The sequence below is a fragment of the Tamandua tetradactyla genome, chromosome 3 (genome assembly GCF_023851605.1).
Source record: "Tamandua tetradactyla isolate mTamTet1 chromosome 3, mTamTet1.pri, whole genome shotgun sequence".
In the NCBI taxonomy this organism is placed as follows: domain Eukaryota; kingdom Metazoa; phylum Chordata; class Mammalia; order Pilosa; family Myrmecophagidae; genus Tamandua; species Tamandua tetradactyla.
Window position 1 is genome coordinate 17,808,752 of NC_135329.1, and position 17,478 is coordinate 17,826,229.

Here is a 17,478-nt window from a genome sequence, read left to right on the forward strand (position 1 = left end):
CTCCGTATTCATCCCATTTGTAAAGGACTCCAGTAAGAGGATTAAGACCCACTCTGGGCCAGGCCTTAACTCAAGTAACCTAATCAAAAGGTCCTACTTACTATAGGGTTACACCCACAGGAATGGATTAGCTTTAAGAACATGATTTTCTGGGAACATGCAGTCCCAAACCACCACAATAAGATTTCACCATTAATAGGAATATACATGAATCAGTACAATTTTATCTTTGTAAGGAAAATTGGAAACAACTATCATGTTTTAAAATTTCACAAAACTTTTGATCTAGCATTTCGCTGTTAGAAATTTGCCTTACAGATTATAGTCCCAAATATAAGCCATGGTCTATATGAAAGAATATTTACAGCTGCATACTTTGTAAGGGCAGAAATTCTTAATAGTCCAAATGTGCATTAGCAGGTGAATGCTTATATAAATTATAATACATATATATACATTAGAATACTCCCCAGCTAATAAATTGGTTAAGTGAAAATGTACGTGCTATTAGCACCCTGAACTTGCCTTCTAAATAGCATTCTCCACTAAAGGGAGGAGTCCTTGGAGAAAAAGTTGGTCCCAGGGCTGGGGCATGGAAAGTACAAGATGAGCCTGGAACATCTTGTACCAAAATATAAGAAGTGCTTAAAGAACCCTGGGAACATGTCAAAAGGACAAGGGAGCTTTGGCCATCTAGGGCAGTTTGAGCATCAAAATAAATAACAGCAGTACTGGACTATAGCTCATTAAATGAAATAAGAATCTGAGGTCATACTAACAAAAATAAGCAAACAAATAAATGAAGAAGGGAAAGTACTTCTTTATAGTAGAACACCAAATAAATATAGAAGGAATGATGGAGTTAGAAAAGGATCAACGGATGCTAAAATGATTGAGTGGAAGTTTGATGAAGGACAGGATATTTTAATTACAAAGGGAAAATAGTTAAGTTTACAAGTGGAGAAGTCTGGTAGACATTACCTTAACCAAGTGATCAAGGTTTACACCACCAGTTTTGGATGGAATAAAATGATATGTGCCTCTTGATGTGATGTATTCAAAATGATACATCACCTCACTTACTGAGGTACATTCTATAAAAGGACTGGCCTGTGCTCTTTTAAAATGTTAAGATCCATCAATACTTTAAAACCAAAGCACAAGCAACAAAAGAAAAAAATAGATAAATCATCAAAATTTTGTTTATCAAAGGACTTTATGATAAAAGTGAAAAGACAGTCTACTCAATGAGAAAAGAATATTTGGAAACTACAATTCCAATAAGGGTTTAATATCCAGAATATATAAAGAAATCCTACAACTCAACCATAAAAAGACAACCCAATTAAAAAATGGACAAACTTTGAATAGACATTTCTCCAAAGAGGACATACAAATGACTAAGACACACATGAAAAGATGTTCAACATCATTAACTACTTGAGAAATGTACACCAAAGCCACAAAGAGATACCATTTCACATCCATTAGAATGGCTTCTATTTAAAAAACAGAAAATTATAAGTGTTGGAGAAGATGTGGAGAAACTGGAACACTCATTCATTGCTGGTGGGAATGCAAAATGGTGCAGCTACTGTGTAAGACAGTTCAGCAGTTCCTCAAAAAGCTAAGCACAGAAATACCACATGACCCGGCAGTCTCACTATTAGGTATGTACCCAAAAGAATTGAAAGCAGGGACTCGACCAGATATTTGCATACCAATGTTCATAGCGGCCTTATTCACAATTGCCAAAAGATGGAAGCAACACACGTGTTCATCAGCTGATAAATGGATAAACAAAATGTGGGATGTACATACAATGGAATATTATTTAACATTAAAAAGGAATGAAGGACTCCACCCCCTGGAGCTGTGGGAACTAGAAGCTGAGTGCAGGGATTGTGGCACGGTAGTGCCCGGAGACCTGAGTTGCGATGCTAAGGTGGTCGTCCCCAGCTCTGGTCTGAAGTGGGTCTGGACCAGCACACGGTCCCGATGTGCAGCCGATCCGAGGCTGAGATGGAGCAAGAGGCCGTAGAGCTGAGCTAGTGGTAGGAGGGGGCCCAGTGCCAGCCCGTGGTGGATACCGAGAAGTCAGTATCCTTCCTGGACATGTCTCCATGTCCTGGAAGCAACAGAGGGTGCACCTGTTGGAACCACAGCCCACCATGCATTCAACACTTTTCACAGGGCACAGAACTAGCGAGCACCCCCTTGGTGTCTGCTGGGGCCCCCAGGCAGAATGCGGGTGAAGTGGAGCCACAGTTCAGTATGTCGCTGCCTGAGTATGGTGTGAGCCACTGCCCCCAAGCAACTCTCATGACTTCCCAGATGATTTACTGTCAGGGAATTCCACCCCATGCAGGGATGATGACTTTCAAGGGGTCCCAGATGATGACCTCAATAGAGCCTAGTGTTCCAGGGGTGGCCATGACTTTCAGTGGGAATCTAAGGATATCTCCTAATGGGCTACCAGTCTCAACTCCCAGTGGAATCCCAATGATGTCCCGTATCACCACCCCAACAATGTCTTATTCTGAACCCACATCAGTACCTTCTAACAGAGCCTCATTAGCTCCTAACATGTTATTGGCCCCAACCATGCCTTCCACTGAGATTCAGACAATGCTCCCCTCTTTGGCTCATATGTTTCCCCTTAAAGATTCCCATGATGTTGAGATGCTCCCACTTGTGTCCCCATCATTGCTGGGTTTAGAATCCCAGAATACTCTTATGAGCCAGCCAGACTCCCGGGAAGACCCCTTCCTACCTGAGCAGCTCATACTTGCTCCACAGAGAGCAGAGCAGAACTCCAGGGCTCAGGAAGGGGCACCCAGAAGGAGATCCCCAGTTTCAAGGCCCTACCACTGTCAGTATGAGAATACCAAGTATTCTCACCTTGTGAGTCATGAGCACAAACACACAGGGGAGAGGCCCTGTGGATGCAATTGGGAAGGCTGTAGCTGGACTTTCTGCCATTCTAATGAGCTTGGACGACATATGCGGATACACACCAGATACCGACCTCATAGATGTGATCGGTGCGGCCGACAGTTCATGAGATCTGACCATCTCAGGCAACACCAGAAAACTCATCTGCAGGAGTCTGGAGCCCAAGACCCACAGGCCAACAATGGATAAATGGACGATCCTCCTGCCCCTGGTCTTTAGGTCAATGCCCCTTTCCCCTTATTTTGGTTTCTCTACACAGATTCTGCCTGCCTCAGACCAGCTAGTGTCTTTGGTAGGTGTAGGCTTCAGTGAAGACAGAAAGATTATGGGACAGCGTTTAAGTCCAAGCGAAGCTCTGGACCCAATAAGGACCCCTCAAAACTCCTTTCTGTCTTAGATGCCCTCACTTCTCTGGGGCCATGTACTTCTGTTAAGTTTAGCCAGATGGGAAGATGGGGCACGGTGGAGAGGGGGAGCTGTTTAAAGCTTTCTGTCTTATGTCACTCTCCAGCTTGCAACCCTTTAGTAACTCCCCTTTGCCTGCTGGATAAAATCCTAGTTCTTATCTTGTTCTTCCTTCGTTTCCAGAGCCAGACTATGTTCAAATCCTGAATTTATCCAACGTCTAGCCATGTGCTTTGTTTTGTTTTGTTTTTATAACGTCAAACTTTTTTTCTGAAATAACGTCAAACTCACAGGACAACTGAAAAACAACACAAACCCCATACTGAGAACTCCGACATAATCCTGCCCCCACCCAGCTACCCAGATCCACTAATTTAAAATTTTGCCACATTTGCCATATTATTCTATCGTTGGTCTCTCTAATCTGTTATTATTTATCTATATTCTGAACATTTGAGAGTAGATTGTATATATCACGCTCCTTGTACACAAAATACGTCCATGTACATTTCCTACAGACAAGGAAATTCACTTATGTAATTACCTTAAGTGCAGTTATCAAGGTCAAGAAATTTTTAGCATTGTTATAAATCTTAGTCTGTTTTCCAACTTTTTCATATGTCCCAATAATGTTCTTTTGAGCCATTTCTTCTCCAGTATTAGGTCCCATGTATTGCATTTAATTGTCACTGCCTTTTTAGTTGCTCTTTAATTATGGAAACATATTTAAACCACTCCTGGCTATGCCATTCAGTGGAAATAATTACATTCACAATGTTATGTTAGCCTCACCACCATCCATTACCAGAATTTTCCCATTACCCCAACCCAATACACACCAGTTACTGACCTCACATGCATCGACTCCCCTTTGAATGCCCCTTGCCCCTTGTAACCTATACTTATAGTTTACACATTCTCCAGTATTTTCTTTGTAGTTACCATGTATTTAAATTGAACATCCTAAATCTATAACAATCATGTTTGGTTTGGTATCAATTTAACTTCAATAGTATACACAGACTATGCTCCTATGCCCCTCCAAAGCCCCACCTTTGTATAGTTCTTGTCACAAATTACATATTTATATGAGTTCAAAAAAAGGAATGAAGTTCTGGTTCATACGACCTCATGGATGAACTTGGAAGACATTGTGTTGAGTGAAATAAGACACAAAAAGACAAATATTGTATGATCTCACTGATATGAAATAATTATAACAAGCAAACTTATAGAGTTAGAAGCTAGAATATAGGGTACCAGGGACTGGGTCAGGGTATCGAATGGGGAGTTAATGCTTAATTTGTACAAAATTTCCATTTAGGTTGATTTTAAAGTTTTGGAAATGGATGGTGGTGATGGTAGCACCACATTGCTAGTGCAATGAACAGCCCCTGAATTATACACGTGACTGTGGTTAAAAGGGATCATATAGAGAGGGCATGGTGGCTCCGTGGCAGAGTTCTCACCTGCCATTCCGAAGAGACCTAGGTTTGATTCCCAGTGCCTGCCCATGCTAAAAAAAAAAGAAGGATCGTATAGATGTTCCTAGAATAAAGATTAAAAGATAAAACATAAAACTGTACAACACAGTGAACCCTACTATAGACGAGGAATTATAGTTAATAGTATTTTACAATTATAAAAATGTCCTGTCACGACTTATGACAAATGTACAACACTAATGCAAGGTGTTGATAAGAGGATAGTATCTGGGAATTTAATACACCCTAATGTAAACTATGGACTATAGCTAATAGTGCAATTATAACATTCTTTCTCAATTGTAACAAAGGTATCAAAGGACTGCAAAGCGTTAATAATGGGGGATGATATGGGAATGCTGAAGTTTTTACATGATTTTTCTGTAAACCTACAACTTCCCCAATTAAAAAAATTTTTTTTTAATGTTAAGGTCAAGAAAGACTGAGGAATTAAGAGGCTAAAGAGATATGACAATTAAATGCAATATCTGATTTTAGTTCTGATCCTGGACTGTGGAAAAGCAGCTATAAAGGATATATTTATATTCTTGGATAATTGAAGAAATTTAAGTATGGACGATTTTAGGTAATAGTTTTGCATTAAGGTTAAATTTCCTGATTTTAATAACTGGAGTGTGATTATGTAAAAGGAAGGTCTATTCTTAGTAAATACACACTGAGGCCATTGGGGTAAAGGAGAGCCGTGTCTCTAACTACTTTCAAATGGTTCCGATAAAAATATGTATATAGGTAGATATAGAGAAAATAATGGCGCCAAAGGGGTGAATTGTAAATAACTGGCAAATCTGGTTAATGGTTGCATAGGAGTTGCTTTTACTATGCTTGCCATTTTTCTGTAACCTTGAAATTATATCAAAATTAATATATGTGCCGGCATTGATAGAGCTCCAAAATACATTATGCAGTGATAAAGGGAGGTTCAGACCCGTGTCTGTATATTATATTGCTTGAAGAAAAAAGTTTCCCTTTTATCTGTAGAAAGAATATATAAGAAACTTTCCACAGCGTTGTCTCTGTCGCAGGTGGGAGGCAGGGAGAGGAGGGAGCAAGCCAGGGAGAGAATCTTACTTCCCATTTTGTGTCTTTATCTTTACTGTTTGAGTTTTTCCTCCCTTCTGGCCAGAGAAGTTTAATACAAGTTAATTTCCTTCCTTCCTTTCCTTCTTCCAATTAAAATTTAAATGTCCCACTTGATGGCCAAGGATGGGAGGCTGAGGCCCATAGCATGAGAATTGGGAGAACCGGACAGGTGAGGTGGGGGGCTGAGCCCTAAGTGAGCCCCAGGCCACTTAGGAGGTGGGTGGGAGTCCTGTGTTCCCTCTACCCACTTGGTGGTCCGGCCACTGAGCTTTACCAGCAGCCCTCTGCAGCAGGTAGGTGGGACAGGCACCCCGAAAAGGGGAAGTACAGACACAGCCCTAGGCCCCGGATGCATTTGGGTCTGACAGTTGAATTGCAACCCAGCTCAGACCTTTAATTAAAGTGCCCATCTTCAGGGTTTTTGAGGCCTTTTCCAGCCTTTCTCCCTCTAAACCGTGTACCCCGTGTGGTTCTGGGTGGGCAGCTTTTTTTTTTTTTTTCCTTTTTCTTTCTGTTCCTCATTCTTGGCTGGAGCTCTGCAGGCTCACGATGAGAAGCCCTTTCCCGCCCAGGCTAAGGTGGCTCCGCATTATTCCGGAGCTGTTCATTGAGCCCTTCCCAATAGGTCAGCCATTTGGTCATCTCCCGGACCTCTGACTCTGCTGCATGAGAAATCCAGCCCAACCCAGCCGTCTGGCCACACCTTAGCAGTTCTCTAGAAATTTGTAGCTGTGACGTTAAATTAAAATTGGCCCAAATGCAAAACTCTAGAGACTGCAGATCAGCGATGGTTAAGAAATGGGAGTCCAGGGGATTGATTGGCAAGAAAAAGGATAAGGTCACCTTTTGGGGAAATGTTTGGTATCATGATTTTGGTGACAGTCACAAGGCTATATACACTGTTTTGACAAACTCATTCACTGTTCACTTAAATTGTTAAATTTTATTGTGTGGTATTATACCTATATAAACCTGATTTTTTAAAAATGGCCCAAATAAGGCAGAGAGATTATCTATGAATTTAAAGTACCCAACATCCTCTTGTAATGAAATGAGTAGCGGTCTACAGTTTTTTCCCTTAAGAATCATTTTTCTGGGTTCTGCCATTTTTCATCCATTTGACTGACCCCCCCCCCTCACCCCAGTGTGAATCGACTCAGTAGAGGTAATAGTGACAGTGGACAGGAAGAAATGTTATTTAGGACCAAAAAACCCCATCTGTCAGGGTTTCTACTTTCTGGGGGTAAGGCAGGGAGGGAAGGCATAACTGAAATCAAATCACTGCAGGTGCCTTTTTCTTACAGAGGCGTGGGCTAGGGCAGGGACAGGGAGGACAGGAGACACAGACTAGGTGGCCCTCCGGTAGCCCAGGACCTGACGGAGGCTTTGCTCTCGCAGAGGCGGGCTGGGGGCCCCACGGTCTGGCTTCGGTAACGTGGGCCTGGGAAGCCACAGCCCGCGAGCCGGCGGGTCGGGCGATGGACCGGGCAGGAAAGACTACCGGCCTGGGGGGCGTGGTCTCGGGCATTCAAAAGCAAAAAAGGGTAAAGGTAACACCTGTGCTGACTATGGAATGATATTGTGAATTACTGATTATATGTGTAGAATGGAATGATCAAAATAGGAATGTTTGCGTTTGTTTGGTGTTTTTTGGTATTTTAAAAAAGTAACATTAAAAAAAAAAAAAAGAATCGGATCAGGCAGTGTGAGAGTGGCTCAGTGGCAGAATTCTCACCCGCCATGCCGGAGATGCGGGTTCGATTCCCGGTGTCTGCTCATGCAAAAATAAATAAATAAATGAAAGAATCAGATCAATTCCCCCCCAAACCCTCCAACTACCAAAAATCAATCAAGATGAAGTAGACATATGAATAGCCCTACAAACATTAAAGACAATTGAATGCATACTTTAAAAGCTTCTGTAAAATAAATCTCTAAGCCTTGATGGTTTCACCAGAGATTTATATCAAACACCTAAAGAACACTGTGGGATCTGTCCTGTAACTACTTGTTGAAGAGTGCTTTGAAAACTATTGCTTTTTTATTTCTTTGCTTTGTATATATGTTATACTATACGATTAAAAAAAGTTAAAAAAAATTGAAAAAACAATACAAAACAAAAAAAGCCCTGTGCTGCCCACTGGATGTCCCCCCAACCCTCCCGCCACCCCACGACGATGGCAGGTTCATGCTTGCTGGCCCTAACCCAGATTGGGAGTTGTGGCCTTGGAGAGCTGGGCTGCTGTGCAGGAGAACTTGGGAGGGATCTGTCTCTTTGCTCAAGAGCAGGAGGCCTGAGGGGCTGGAGAGGAGAGGGAGTGGAGAGGGGTTGGGCAGGGTGGGGGCCCAGGAGCTGGACAAGGGGAACTTTTGAGAGAGGTTGTCGGATATTAGATCTTAATGTGTTTGTGGCAGGCACTATGATATAAACCCTTCCATCGCTCCAAACCTCCGGTAAAATCTGTTGAATATGAAGTTCTTCTTTAAATGATTATTGGATAAAATCAAGGAGTAGGGCTGACTTCCACATCTGGATAAGGAACAGAAATCACAGGCCCAGGAATGAAAAATGACACATAGACTGATCCAATTCCTTCAATATACACATCATCGCTGAGCACCTACTGAGCAGTCAAATGTTTGCTACTACTGTTATTATTACTGTGTGGCCAGCACGACGTGATGCTAGAACAGCGGAATTAGAATAGACAGGGGACTGACAGCATTAACTGCTGGGAGGCAGGCAACCGACAGTAAACAAATAACATGCTAAAAGTAGTGACGAGTGCTATGAAGGACTAGATGGGGAGAGTGTGGTGACAAAATAACCGGTCATGTAGGGAGGAGGACCTATTTGGAAAGGGTGTTTGGGAATTTAGTGAAAGTAGGAGTCAGAATTGGCTGAGTAAGAAACATACCACTAGCCTCATGCGCCACCACAGGCCAGCTCCACCACCGCTTACACCAATTCCTGGAGAGATGGGAAAGAGAAAGGGTACAGGGTCTTTTACATCAAGGGGAGGGGAGGGTTTGAAGCGATTTTACTTGAATCATAAGGACAGGAATCTCTGCTGACACCTAGGCTATTGCATCAAAAAAATCATGCAGGCTTAAAAAGTGCCAGGCTCTGTCCTAAACTCTTTACATCTATTATCTCACTTAAATCACATAACCAGGAAGAGTAGATTGTAGATACAGAAACCAGGGCTCAGGGAGGTAAAGTAAATTGTCTGAGTCCATGAAGCCAGAGTCAGCATTAAAACCCAGATCTCTTTCAGACTCCAGGGTCCACGTACATCCAATGCTAAAGAGTGCAGCATTACGGGTCTTTGCACTGGTTGACTGATTATTTAATTCGGTAAATTTTTCTTGAGCATCTATTATGCCTCAGGCACTGGGGATGCAGCAGTGAACAAAATCCCTGAGCCAAAGGAGGAGCTCAGAATTGAGGTGATGAAGGAACACAGCTATCAGCTGATGTGCCCAGTTCATACCCACAGATTCTCCACCACAAAGGATGGGCCCTTTAGTGACTGCTTCCTCTTTAAATGGATTTTATTGGAATAAAAACATGTGTGTGTAAATGTGAAGGGAGCATGCAAAATGATTTCCTCTCCCAAGCCACCCTCCAGGGAGGGTGACCCAGGGCTCTGAGTTTCCAGCCTTCAGTGTTTCACCCAAAATTTGAAGCATGATGACTTGGCTGACTCTGCTTCTCTCCAAGTTTCACCACTGGCTCAGGTCCTGTTCTCAGAGATAGGAGTTGCCTGCAATTTCTTTCCTTCCTCTTCTGCAGCCAGTTCTTATACTGAGCTCTGAAGATCCGAGCTGTGTTGACTCTCCTTTTCAGTCTCTGCCAGTCCACCCCCCATCTCCCACCAACTCTTGCAGAAGAAAGGCAGATTTCTTTATTCCTTTCAACAAAACAAGTTTTTCCAACCTTTCTGGCAGCAGAATTTTTGTTTGTTGAAGGAACAAGCCCTGACTTGCAGAGTCCTCAGCAGGGCTGAGAGAAAACAAACTTGGTACTAGGGTGCCAGGAAAATCCTCCCAAGATGGAGTGCTCTATTTTATTGTCTTGATATCTTCTAAGCTCACTCTTCCTACTCTCCTCTCAGGTGGCTCAGAAAACAATCCTTTCCTCATTCAAAGGAACTCAGGGTTGCTTTGCCCAGCTGCTGTTAAGGTGAGAGGCAGTGTTCCAATAGCAGCAGGGTTTTCGCAAAGGATGCTACAAAAAGATGCTTAAGAAAATCATTGTCTTTGACTTCCTCTGGAATAAGATTTTATTTTAAATGAAACAATATTAAGAAACCTTATCCTCATCACTAACCTACTATACTGCCTCTACAGCAGAACAAATTAGCACCTGAGTTTGTGTTGCCTTGTTCTGATCTCCAGTTACCTGTTGGCTCTCTGTGGGTCTTATGTTCTCAATAAGATTCTAAGTGTCTGTGATGAGACTTGCATTGGTTGAATTCCCTGTGGTCAGCGGTGCCCAGAGCTATGCTATGCCCTCTCCAGTATTTCTTGATTATCCTATAGCTTCTGCTAACTAGGACACTCGGTTTCAAAGCAGGAAGAAGAAGGAACGTTTTTCTGCTGCCATCTGAAAATGTCTTGTTATGAGCAGTCTGCTCACATCCTCCAGAGCAGGAAAGATACCAGACACGGTATTCTGGGCATATCTTATCTGGAAGGAAAAAAGGAGTTTAAGATGATAAATATCTTGGGACATGATAAAATTCACAGGCTCTTTCCTGGCTCATCATGCACTTATTTTTTTAAAAAACTAGCAGTGTATGCGACTTTATCAAAGAGATTTATGTTCAATTGAAGAACAAGCTGTTCTGGACTCAGCAGAATGAGAACTCAAAGGAAAATGGTGCAGAGTCAACCTTGGGCATGTCAGTGGATATCTTGCTAAATTTCTCAGGGACAGTGATTATCAGTGGTGACAGGATTAAAAAGAAGCTTTCATGATGTCATACATATCCTAAGCAGAGCTCAGCACAAGTAGGTGCTAAATAAATATTTGTTTAATTTGATTTAATTATTAAACAAACACGTATATTGCACTTGGAATATGCCAGGCATCATTACTTTGTGCTAATGAGCTGAAATATGTTCCCCAAAGTTAATTGCAACCTTGGACCCTGTTTAGGAAGACAGGAGTGTCCACTGGGTCAGGCACTACCGTTACCATTACCTCACTGGCCCCTCAGGGAAACTGAACTGGCACCTCCTCTGCCACTTGTGTGCCTTCCTGTCCTCTTGCTGCTCTTAGGCTGGACCAAAGAAAATTGCTGAACTTTAATTGATGCTGTTTGATTTATTTAAAAAATGGCAATTTCATGTGACTCACCCTAATATTGCCTACATTTAAAAGAAGAGGAAATGGAGGCTTGGAGTGGTTAAATAATTTCTCCTTAATTCTTCGAGCTAATTGACAGCAGTATCTGAATTCAAAACCCAGTTTGCCTCCTTAGGTTGAACCTCTTAGCCTGTTATTTTTAATCAAATATTAAGAGCATCTGCCTAGGAACCAGCTACTGGGGGTTAAATCTCACATCTTCCATTTACTAGCCCTGTGGCTTTGAGATGAAGAGTTTTCCTCTGTATGCTTTAGTTTCCTCATTTGCAAAGTGAGGGTAATAATAATGCAGTATTATTTAATTTGTAAAGTAACCTTAAATGACCCGAAATCTAAGTACAGAGTTTAGGAAAGCACCTGGCATTTAGCAAGCACTCTATAAATGTGAGCTATTATTACCACCTTCAGGTTTCCTTTAATCCCTTTTTCCTTCTTGATTAAATATACCAACTCACACACACACACACACACACACACACACACACACACACACACACAACTCCATTGTATACCAACAGAATGCCACAAGATCCAGAAACTTAATATTAAAGACCTTATTATAATGCCAAGTGCGGAGGAAATGAACGCTTAACCTCGGGTCGAGAGCCTTACTGGAGCTGAAACTCGAGTTCAGTTTTATACTACTAGGGTTGGTTTTTTTTTTTTCTTTTTCTTCTTTTTTTTTGTGTGTGTGGGGGTGAGGGGGTGGTCGGGGAGGGAGGTGTCACTGCTGAGAAGTACAGCTGGGATTTGTCATTCTTGATACAGAGACAGGAACCTCCAGACACGGGAGGCGCAGCAGGAGCCCAGGAGGGCAACAGCGATTCTGGCTAACAGTCCCTAAATCAATCCTAGCGGGGACGCGGGGGAAATTCCACCTGCTCCACGTCTGGGAAGCGAGGTCAGGTTTACCCTAGCAGGGCTGGGCAGAGGAAATCCCCCATCCCTTCTGCCCTGGACACCGCTGCAGGTTCCCGGCATTTCCCTATAGAGAACACTGGCGTGCTGGGGTTCGTTTGAAGACTCTTTTATCTCGGGGAGCACAGTTCTGTTCAGTTCCGCCCAGTCGTTCAGGAGCCACCCGCATCCCTCCCGGGGGCCACGTGGGGCGGAGAGCCCTGGGGAAAGGCAGGCTTCGGGGGGGGGGGGGGGGAGGGCGGAGCCCACGCGCCGCCGCGGCCCCTTTAAGAGCGGTGCGCCGGCCCACGTGCCCCATGACGTCAGAGCAGGAAGTGTTTCAGGAAGTCGCGCGCTGCTGGTTGGTTTGAGATTCCCGCATTTTAATGTCTTCTGAGTGGTACCAGAGCCCCTGGTCTTGCTGCCCCAGGCCCCGCCTCCCCAGCCCCGGGGAGCCTCTCCCCCGCCCCGCGTCCCTGCCGACAGGTGAGTCCCACGGGCGGGCGCGGGACCGAGAGCGTCGTGTCCACTTGGAGACCCCGCTGGTCCTCTGTCCAAGTCCACTTGTCCGTCTCCATCCTCACTTGAGGCTCTGGAAGAAACTTCTGTCGAGTTTAAAAGTCGGGGGGCCACGGGTTCGAGTTGGGAGGCCCAGGAGAACAGCCCCGGCCTGGGGATTCCAGGTGGCAGCTTAGAGGATGGTGGCATTGGGAGGGAGCCGTGATTCTTGTAAAGAACCTTGCAAAGAAACAGGTGAGCGTGGGGAGCCCAGAAACAAGACTCTCTCGTCCCCTGTGGGAGGATGCGGGCAGGTCAGCCGAGGATCCCCTTTGGAGGTCATGGAGTGTAGGGCATCATCTCCCTTGAGTGACTTTCCTCTTTACTTCCTCCCACGAGAGTGGGAGGATGGAAGGTGATGAGAGAGAAAAAGTTTGCCACCAAAACCAAAACACAAACTAAAAAAACAAAAACAAAAAACCACACCAAAAAAATCCCGGTTTATTCGCTAAGTAAAAAGCAGTTCAGTTTTTTTCTTCTCCCACGCTAAAGGGCAAGTCCATCTCTTACCTTCTCCATCCCCTTGAGCAGGGACCTGCCCCATTTTTTCTTAACCATAATAACCCTTTGCCCCCCATCCCCAATTGCTTACAGAGTTATCAGGACGTCAGTAATGAACTGGTCACCTTCCCTGCCAACCCAGACATGTGGGGCTTGGGAAATGAAAGAACGACTTGGGACAGGGGGATTTGGAAACGTCATCCGATGGCACAATCAGGTAGGGGCTCTGTGCAGCCCGGGAAGGGGTGGGGGTGGGGGGCACGCTTCTCTCACTGCCCCTTGGCACTGCAAATTTCTACCCCACACTGTTCTGGGTAGGTGAATGGTGCTAGCCTTTGGTGGTGGAATTCTTAGCAGTGAATGAGAAGAGGGACTGGGAAGGGGGTTTCTAGGGGCAGCTAAGCTGACTTTTTAGGTTAGTCTCCAATTTTAATGGACCGCACCACCATAATAGATAGTGAAATAATAATAACAATAAAGTGAAGCTCTTGGCTCCAATTATGTATATTTTAAACTTATGCAAGTATTAGAATGTCATATACTGTTACATGCTAATATATAACTATTATAAAGCACCCAAAAATAGGAAAATTTTAAGGATGACGGTAATGAAATAATATTTTAAAATATTTTGCTATTTGTGATGTCTTCTCAGTATCATTTACAGTATCTTACAACGTGAAATACCTGGATCTGCACAGAAGTTAAGAATGTCATTAAGGATAGTGGATGAAAATCTACACTTCAGATTTAGAATTTTGAATTATTTAGACTGATTTCTTTTTGGATTTCATCAGATCCTCATTTTTTTTATTCCTGCTCTTTATAATGAGCTACTTGTGCTAGAAGTGCCGGTTCTACCATGTCCCTCCTTGCTTGTGTAGGTATGATATGTCCTGAAGTTCTCTGCAGGAATCTCTTTATGCTATTTGTTCATTTTGAGAGTTATTGTCTTAGTTTGCCAGGGCTGCAGTAAGAGCTATCCCAGGCTGGTTGACTTACACAACAGAAATTTATTATCTCACAGTTTTGGAGGGAAGAAGTCCAGAGTCAAGATCTCTTGCAGGCGGTGCTTCCTCCAGTACTTGAGCCTAGTGATTTGCTGGTAATCCAGAACTCAGTCTCCGCCTGCCACCTGGTAGTCTGTCTCCTCATCCACCTGATACCATCTGCAGATTTCCTTTGCATATAAGGACTCCAGTCATATCGGATTAAGGCCCACCCTGTTTCAGTTTGGCTTTGTCTCAATAGGATCTTCAAAAATCCTGATTACAAGTGGTTCACATCCACAGGACCAGGGCTTAGGACTTGAACATGTCTTTGAGGGAGGGTGGGGGCCTGAATCAATCTGTAACTGTCAGTTTTACTTAGACTGGATAATGCATCCATAATGCTACTTCACCAGGGCGCACATGACCTGCAGCGTGTCTCCATAGGCCCCTGGCACCCCTCTGCCTGTGGAATGCCTCCTTCCTCAGGATATATCAAACATGGCATGTTACCTTCTGACAAATGACCTAAAGAATGTGCCAACATCAGTTAATATTAGAAGAGCTTAATTTATTTTTTATTTTTTTATTTTTCGATTCCATTAGATTATCTTGGGCAACCCCTGGGGTGCATAAACCTAGTTTGGAGACGATTGTCCTAGAGGAACCCTGACTTAAGTCACTCACCAAATAGCTGAAATTAACTTCCTGCTCCAAAATTCAGAGCCATTGTATTCCTTGAAGAAAGGCAGCTATCCTTTTAATCAAGGGGGCTGTTGAGCACCTTTTCTGACTAAAGGGATGACAAATTGTACTCTACTCCCCAAGAGCCTGGCTGCAGCCAGCACTGCAAGACGTTGAGGTAGCTGGCCAGCCATGGCAGAGGGTCACTCCAGAGAGCCACTCTCCTTGGCCATTGACTTGGGAGACATTCTAGGCCCTGCCCTGAATCCTGCCAGCTCTTGACTGCATGGAAGAATACGGGATCCAGAGCTGGAAGGCAGAGGTGGTAACATTTTCACCCCCCTTGTGGAAACTAGTACTTCAGCAAATCCTTGGCTGAGGAGGCCTTAGAAATACCACCTGCTTAAGTTTGTCCAGATTATAGTCTAGCCAAGGGCTTCATTTTAAACCCAGAGAGCCAGATTATGCTCCAGCACCACGTATAACTGGGCTGGGTGCCTCTGGACAGGCCAGTGCTTTTAAAAGTCTTTTGACTACAGCAAATATCTCACTGCAGCTTAACTAGAGACATCTTGGTTTCCTTTGAAAAAGAGTTCTGTCCAAATGTGCCATATGTCTGTCACCTCTGGCTTGAAATGACTTCCGTCTGCTCTCTGGGCATGGAGAGCTCAGATGTTGCCAAGTGGAATTTGTTTCTGGCTTGATAGATGTGGGCTTGGAGTGTGTGTTTGTGTATGTCTCTGTATTAGTCTTCTAGGATTACTGCCTTCCCCTGTTCAAAATGCTTAATGTTCTCTTTATTTTTTAAAAGCCGATAGCTGGGTTTCTCAGTCTGTTGCTTGAGATTCCCCACCCCCACCCCCGTGGTCTGACCCCTTCCTTTCTAACCTTACCTCCCTTTATTGACTCCTGACAGGTGGATTTGCTGAGCCCTTTCTGGGTCAAGCCTCCCACTCCCTGCCTCCTTTACAAAAATTCTTCCCGTCCCTCCAGGACTAGCTCCAGGCCACCTCCCCCATAAACCCTCATCCGTGGATGTGGATCACTGACTGCCTCATTCCGTGGGAGTTAGTCCTTCCATTGAATTCCTCCAGCTCCACTCATTTGCAAATCCTCACTGTGTGTAGGAGTGTGTCTTGTCAAGGCTGTTTAAATTCCTGGTGAGCCAGGGCTGTGTCTGGCTTTGGACTTCTTTTAGTTCCCCCAGAACATCTGTCATGATGTTCTACGTATGGTAGATGCACAAAGTCATTCACTTATTCAATCCACAGATATTTATTGAGTGTCTGCTATGAATAGAATGGTGATTAAAATAAACCTTTTTGGGGAAAAAGAGACATTAATCAACTGATCACAATGTAACTTCATAAGTATGATACGTGCAACAAGGAAGAAAGACACAGTGCAATGCAACCTTATATGAGGGGGTGGGATCTAGTAGGGGGTCAGGAAAGGTCTCCCCAGGAAGTGACACCTGAGCTGAGATTTGAGGGACTGGTAGCAGTTAGCCAGGTAGCCCTGTAGAGAAAATGGGAGGAGAGTTCCGGGCAGAAGTAGTCCCTAGTTCAGAGGCCTCTGTGGGTGATAGGACATAACAAGAAGGCAGAACTGAAGCCATTGTGATCGGAAGGGAGAGGACAAGAGGGAACAAGGTTCAAGGGGAAGCTGGAGAGGTAGAAGGTAAGTCAGAACCTGCAGGGTCCTGGAGGCAATTTAAGGCTGACAAGGTTGAGTTTTGATCCTAAGAGCAACAGGAACACATTGAAGTGGTCTTCACTCTGACTGCAGGGACAGATGGGGAGGGGCCCGGGCAGGGGTGTGCTGGTAGACCAGCTCTCCAAAAAAATGCCCTGATTCTTAATGTTTACCGATGACTGTAGGGTAACTGCTCCACCATGGCTGATGTCAAGCGACTAACAGTTAAATGACCAGCTCTCATCACTTTCCCTGAATTTCATTTACCAGTCAGCTCTCAGGAGCTGGAGCTCACCAGTTCCAGGTCACACCACTAGAGCCCACTCCTCTAACCTGGGAGAGCAGTTACCTCACTTGGACATGAAGAGGTTTGGCCTGGTCTGATGGTAGAGATGGAGAGAAGTAGACAGAGTTCAGAGATAGTTTAGGGGAAAGTAACAGGACTTAGAATAGAAAGTGGGGAGGGGCCCGAAGGAGAGGAAGTATTTACAAATTCCTAGTAAATGTCTGTGGACGAGTGACCAAGTCCAGGCAGCTCTCTCCCATGCCCTGCGTTAGTCCTCTGTTGGGAAACCTCAGGGCTGGTTTGGGTGCTTAGGGGAGGTTCTTTCATCAGTGCCCAGGATTAGAAGATGAACAGTATGTCCTCTGTTCAGAGCCTCTTGGAGAAAGCAGCTGGGCTGTGGCGGTGTAGATTACATGACTGCAGCGAAGTGAAATGATTATACTTAACATAACACCAACATGAGTTTCCTGTTACTCCGTGTTATTAGGAAACTTTTTCTTTTGATTTATCACAAGAGAGAAATCATGTGAAAGAGTCTACGTGTTGGTT

General features: G+C 44.1%; 1 protein-coding gene and 1 pseudogene across 3 annotated transcripts in view; both read left to right on the forward strand.

Moving 5' to 3' along the window:
* The first annotated feature begins 1,998 nt into the window (after nt 1-1,998).
* On the forward strand, nt 1,999-3,144 carry LOC143675975 (Krueppel-like factor 17 pseudogene; annotated as a pseudogene).
* Nucleotides 3,145-12,549: 9,405 nt separating this feature from the next.
* Nucleotides 12,550-17,478, forward strand: part of IKBKB (inhibitor of nuclear factor kappa B kinase subunit beta) — a 67,504-nt gene continuing 62,575 nt past the window's right edge. For 2 of the 3 annotated variants that reach the window (XM_077152604.1, XM_077152601.1), the window contains exons 1-2: nt 12,550-12,702; nt 13,369-13,492. In XM_077152604.1, the coding sequence (XP_077008719.1) occupies nt 13,388-13,492 (105 nt within the window). In that variant the 5' untranslated portion in view covers nt 12,550-12,702; nt 13,369-13,387. Of the gene's footprint in view, nt 12,703-12,879; nt 12,970-13,368; nt 13,493-17,478 lie in introns of those variants that run through there. The other variant, XM_077152602.1, reaches the window with a different exon arrangement.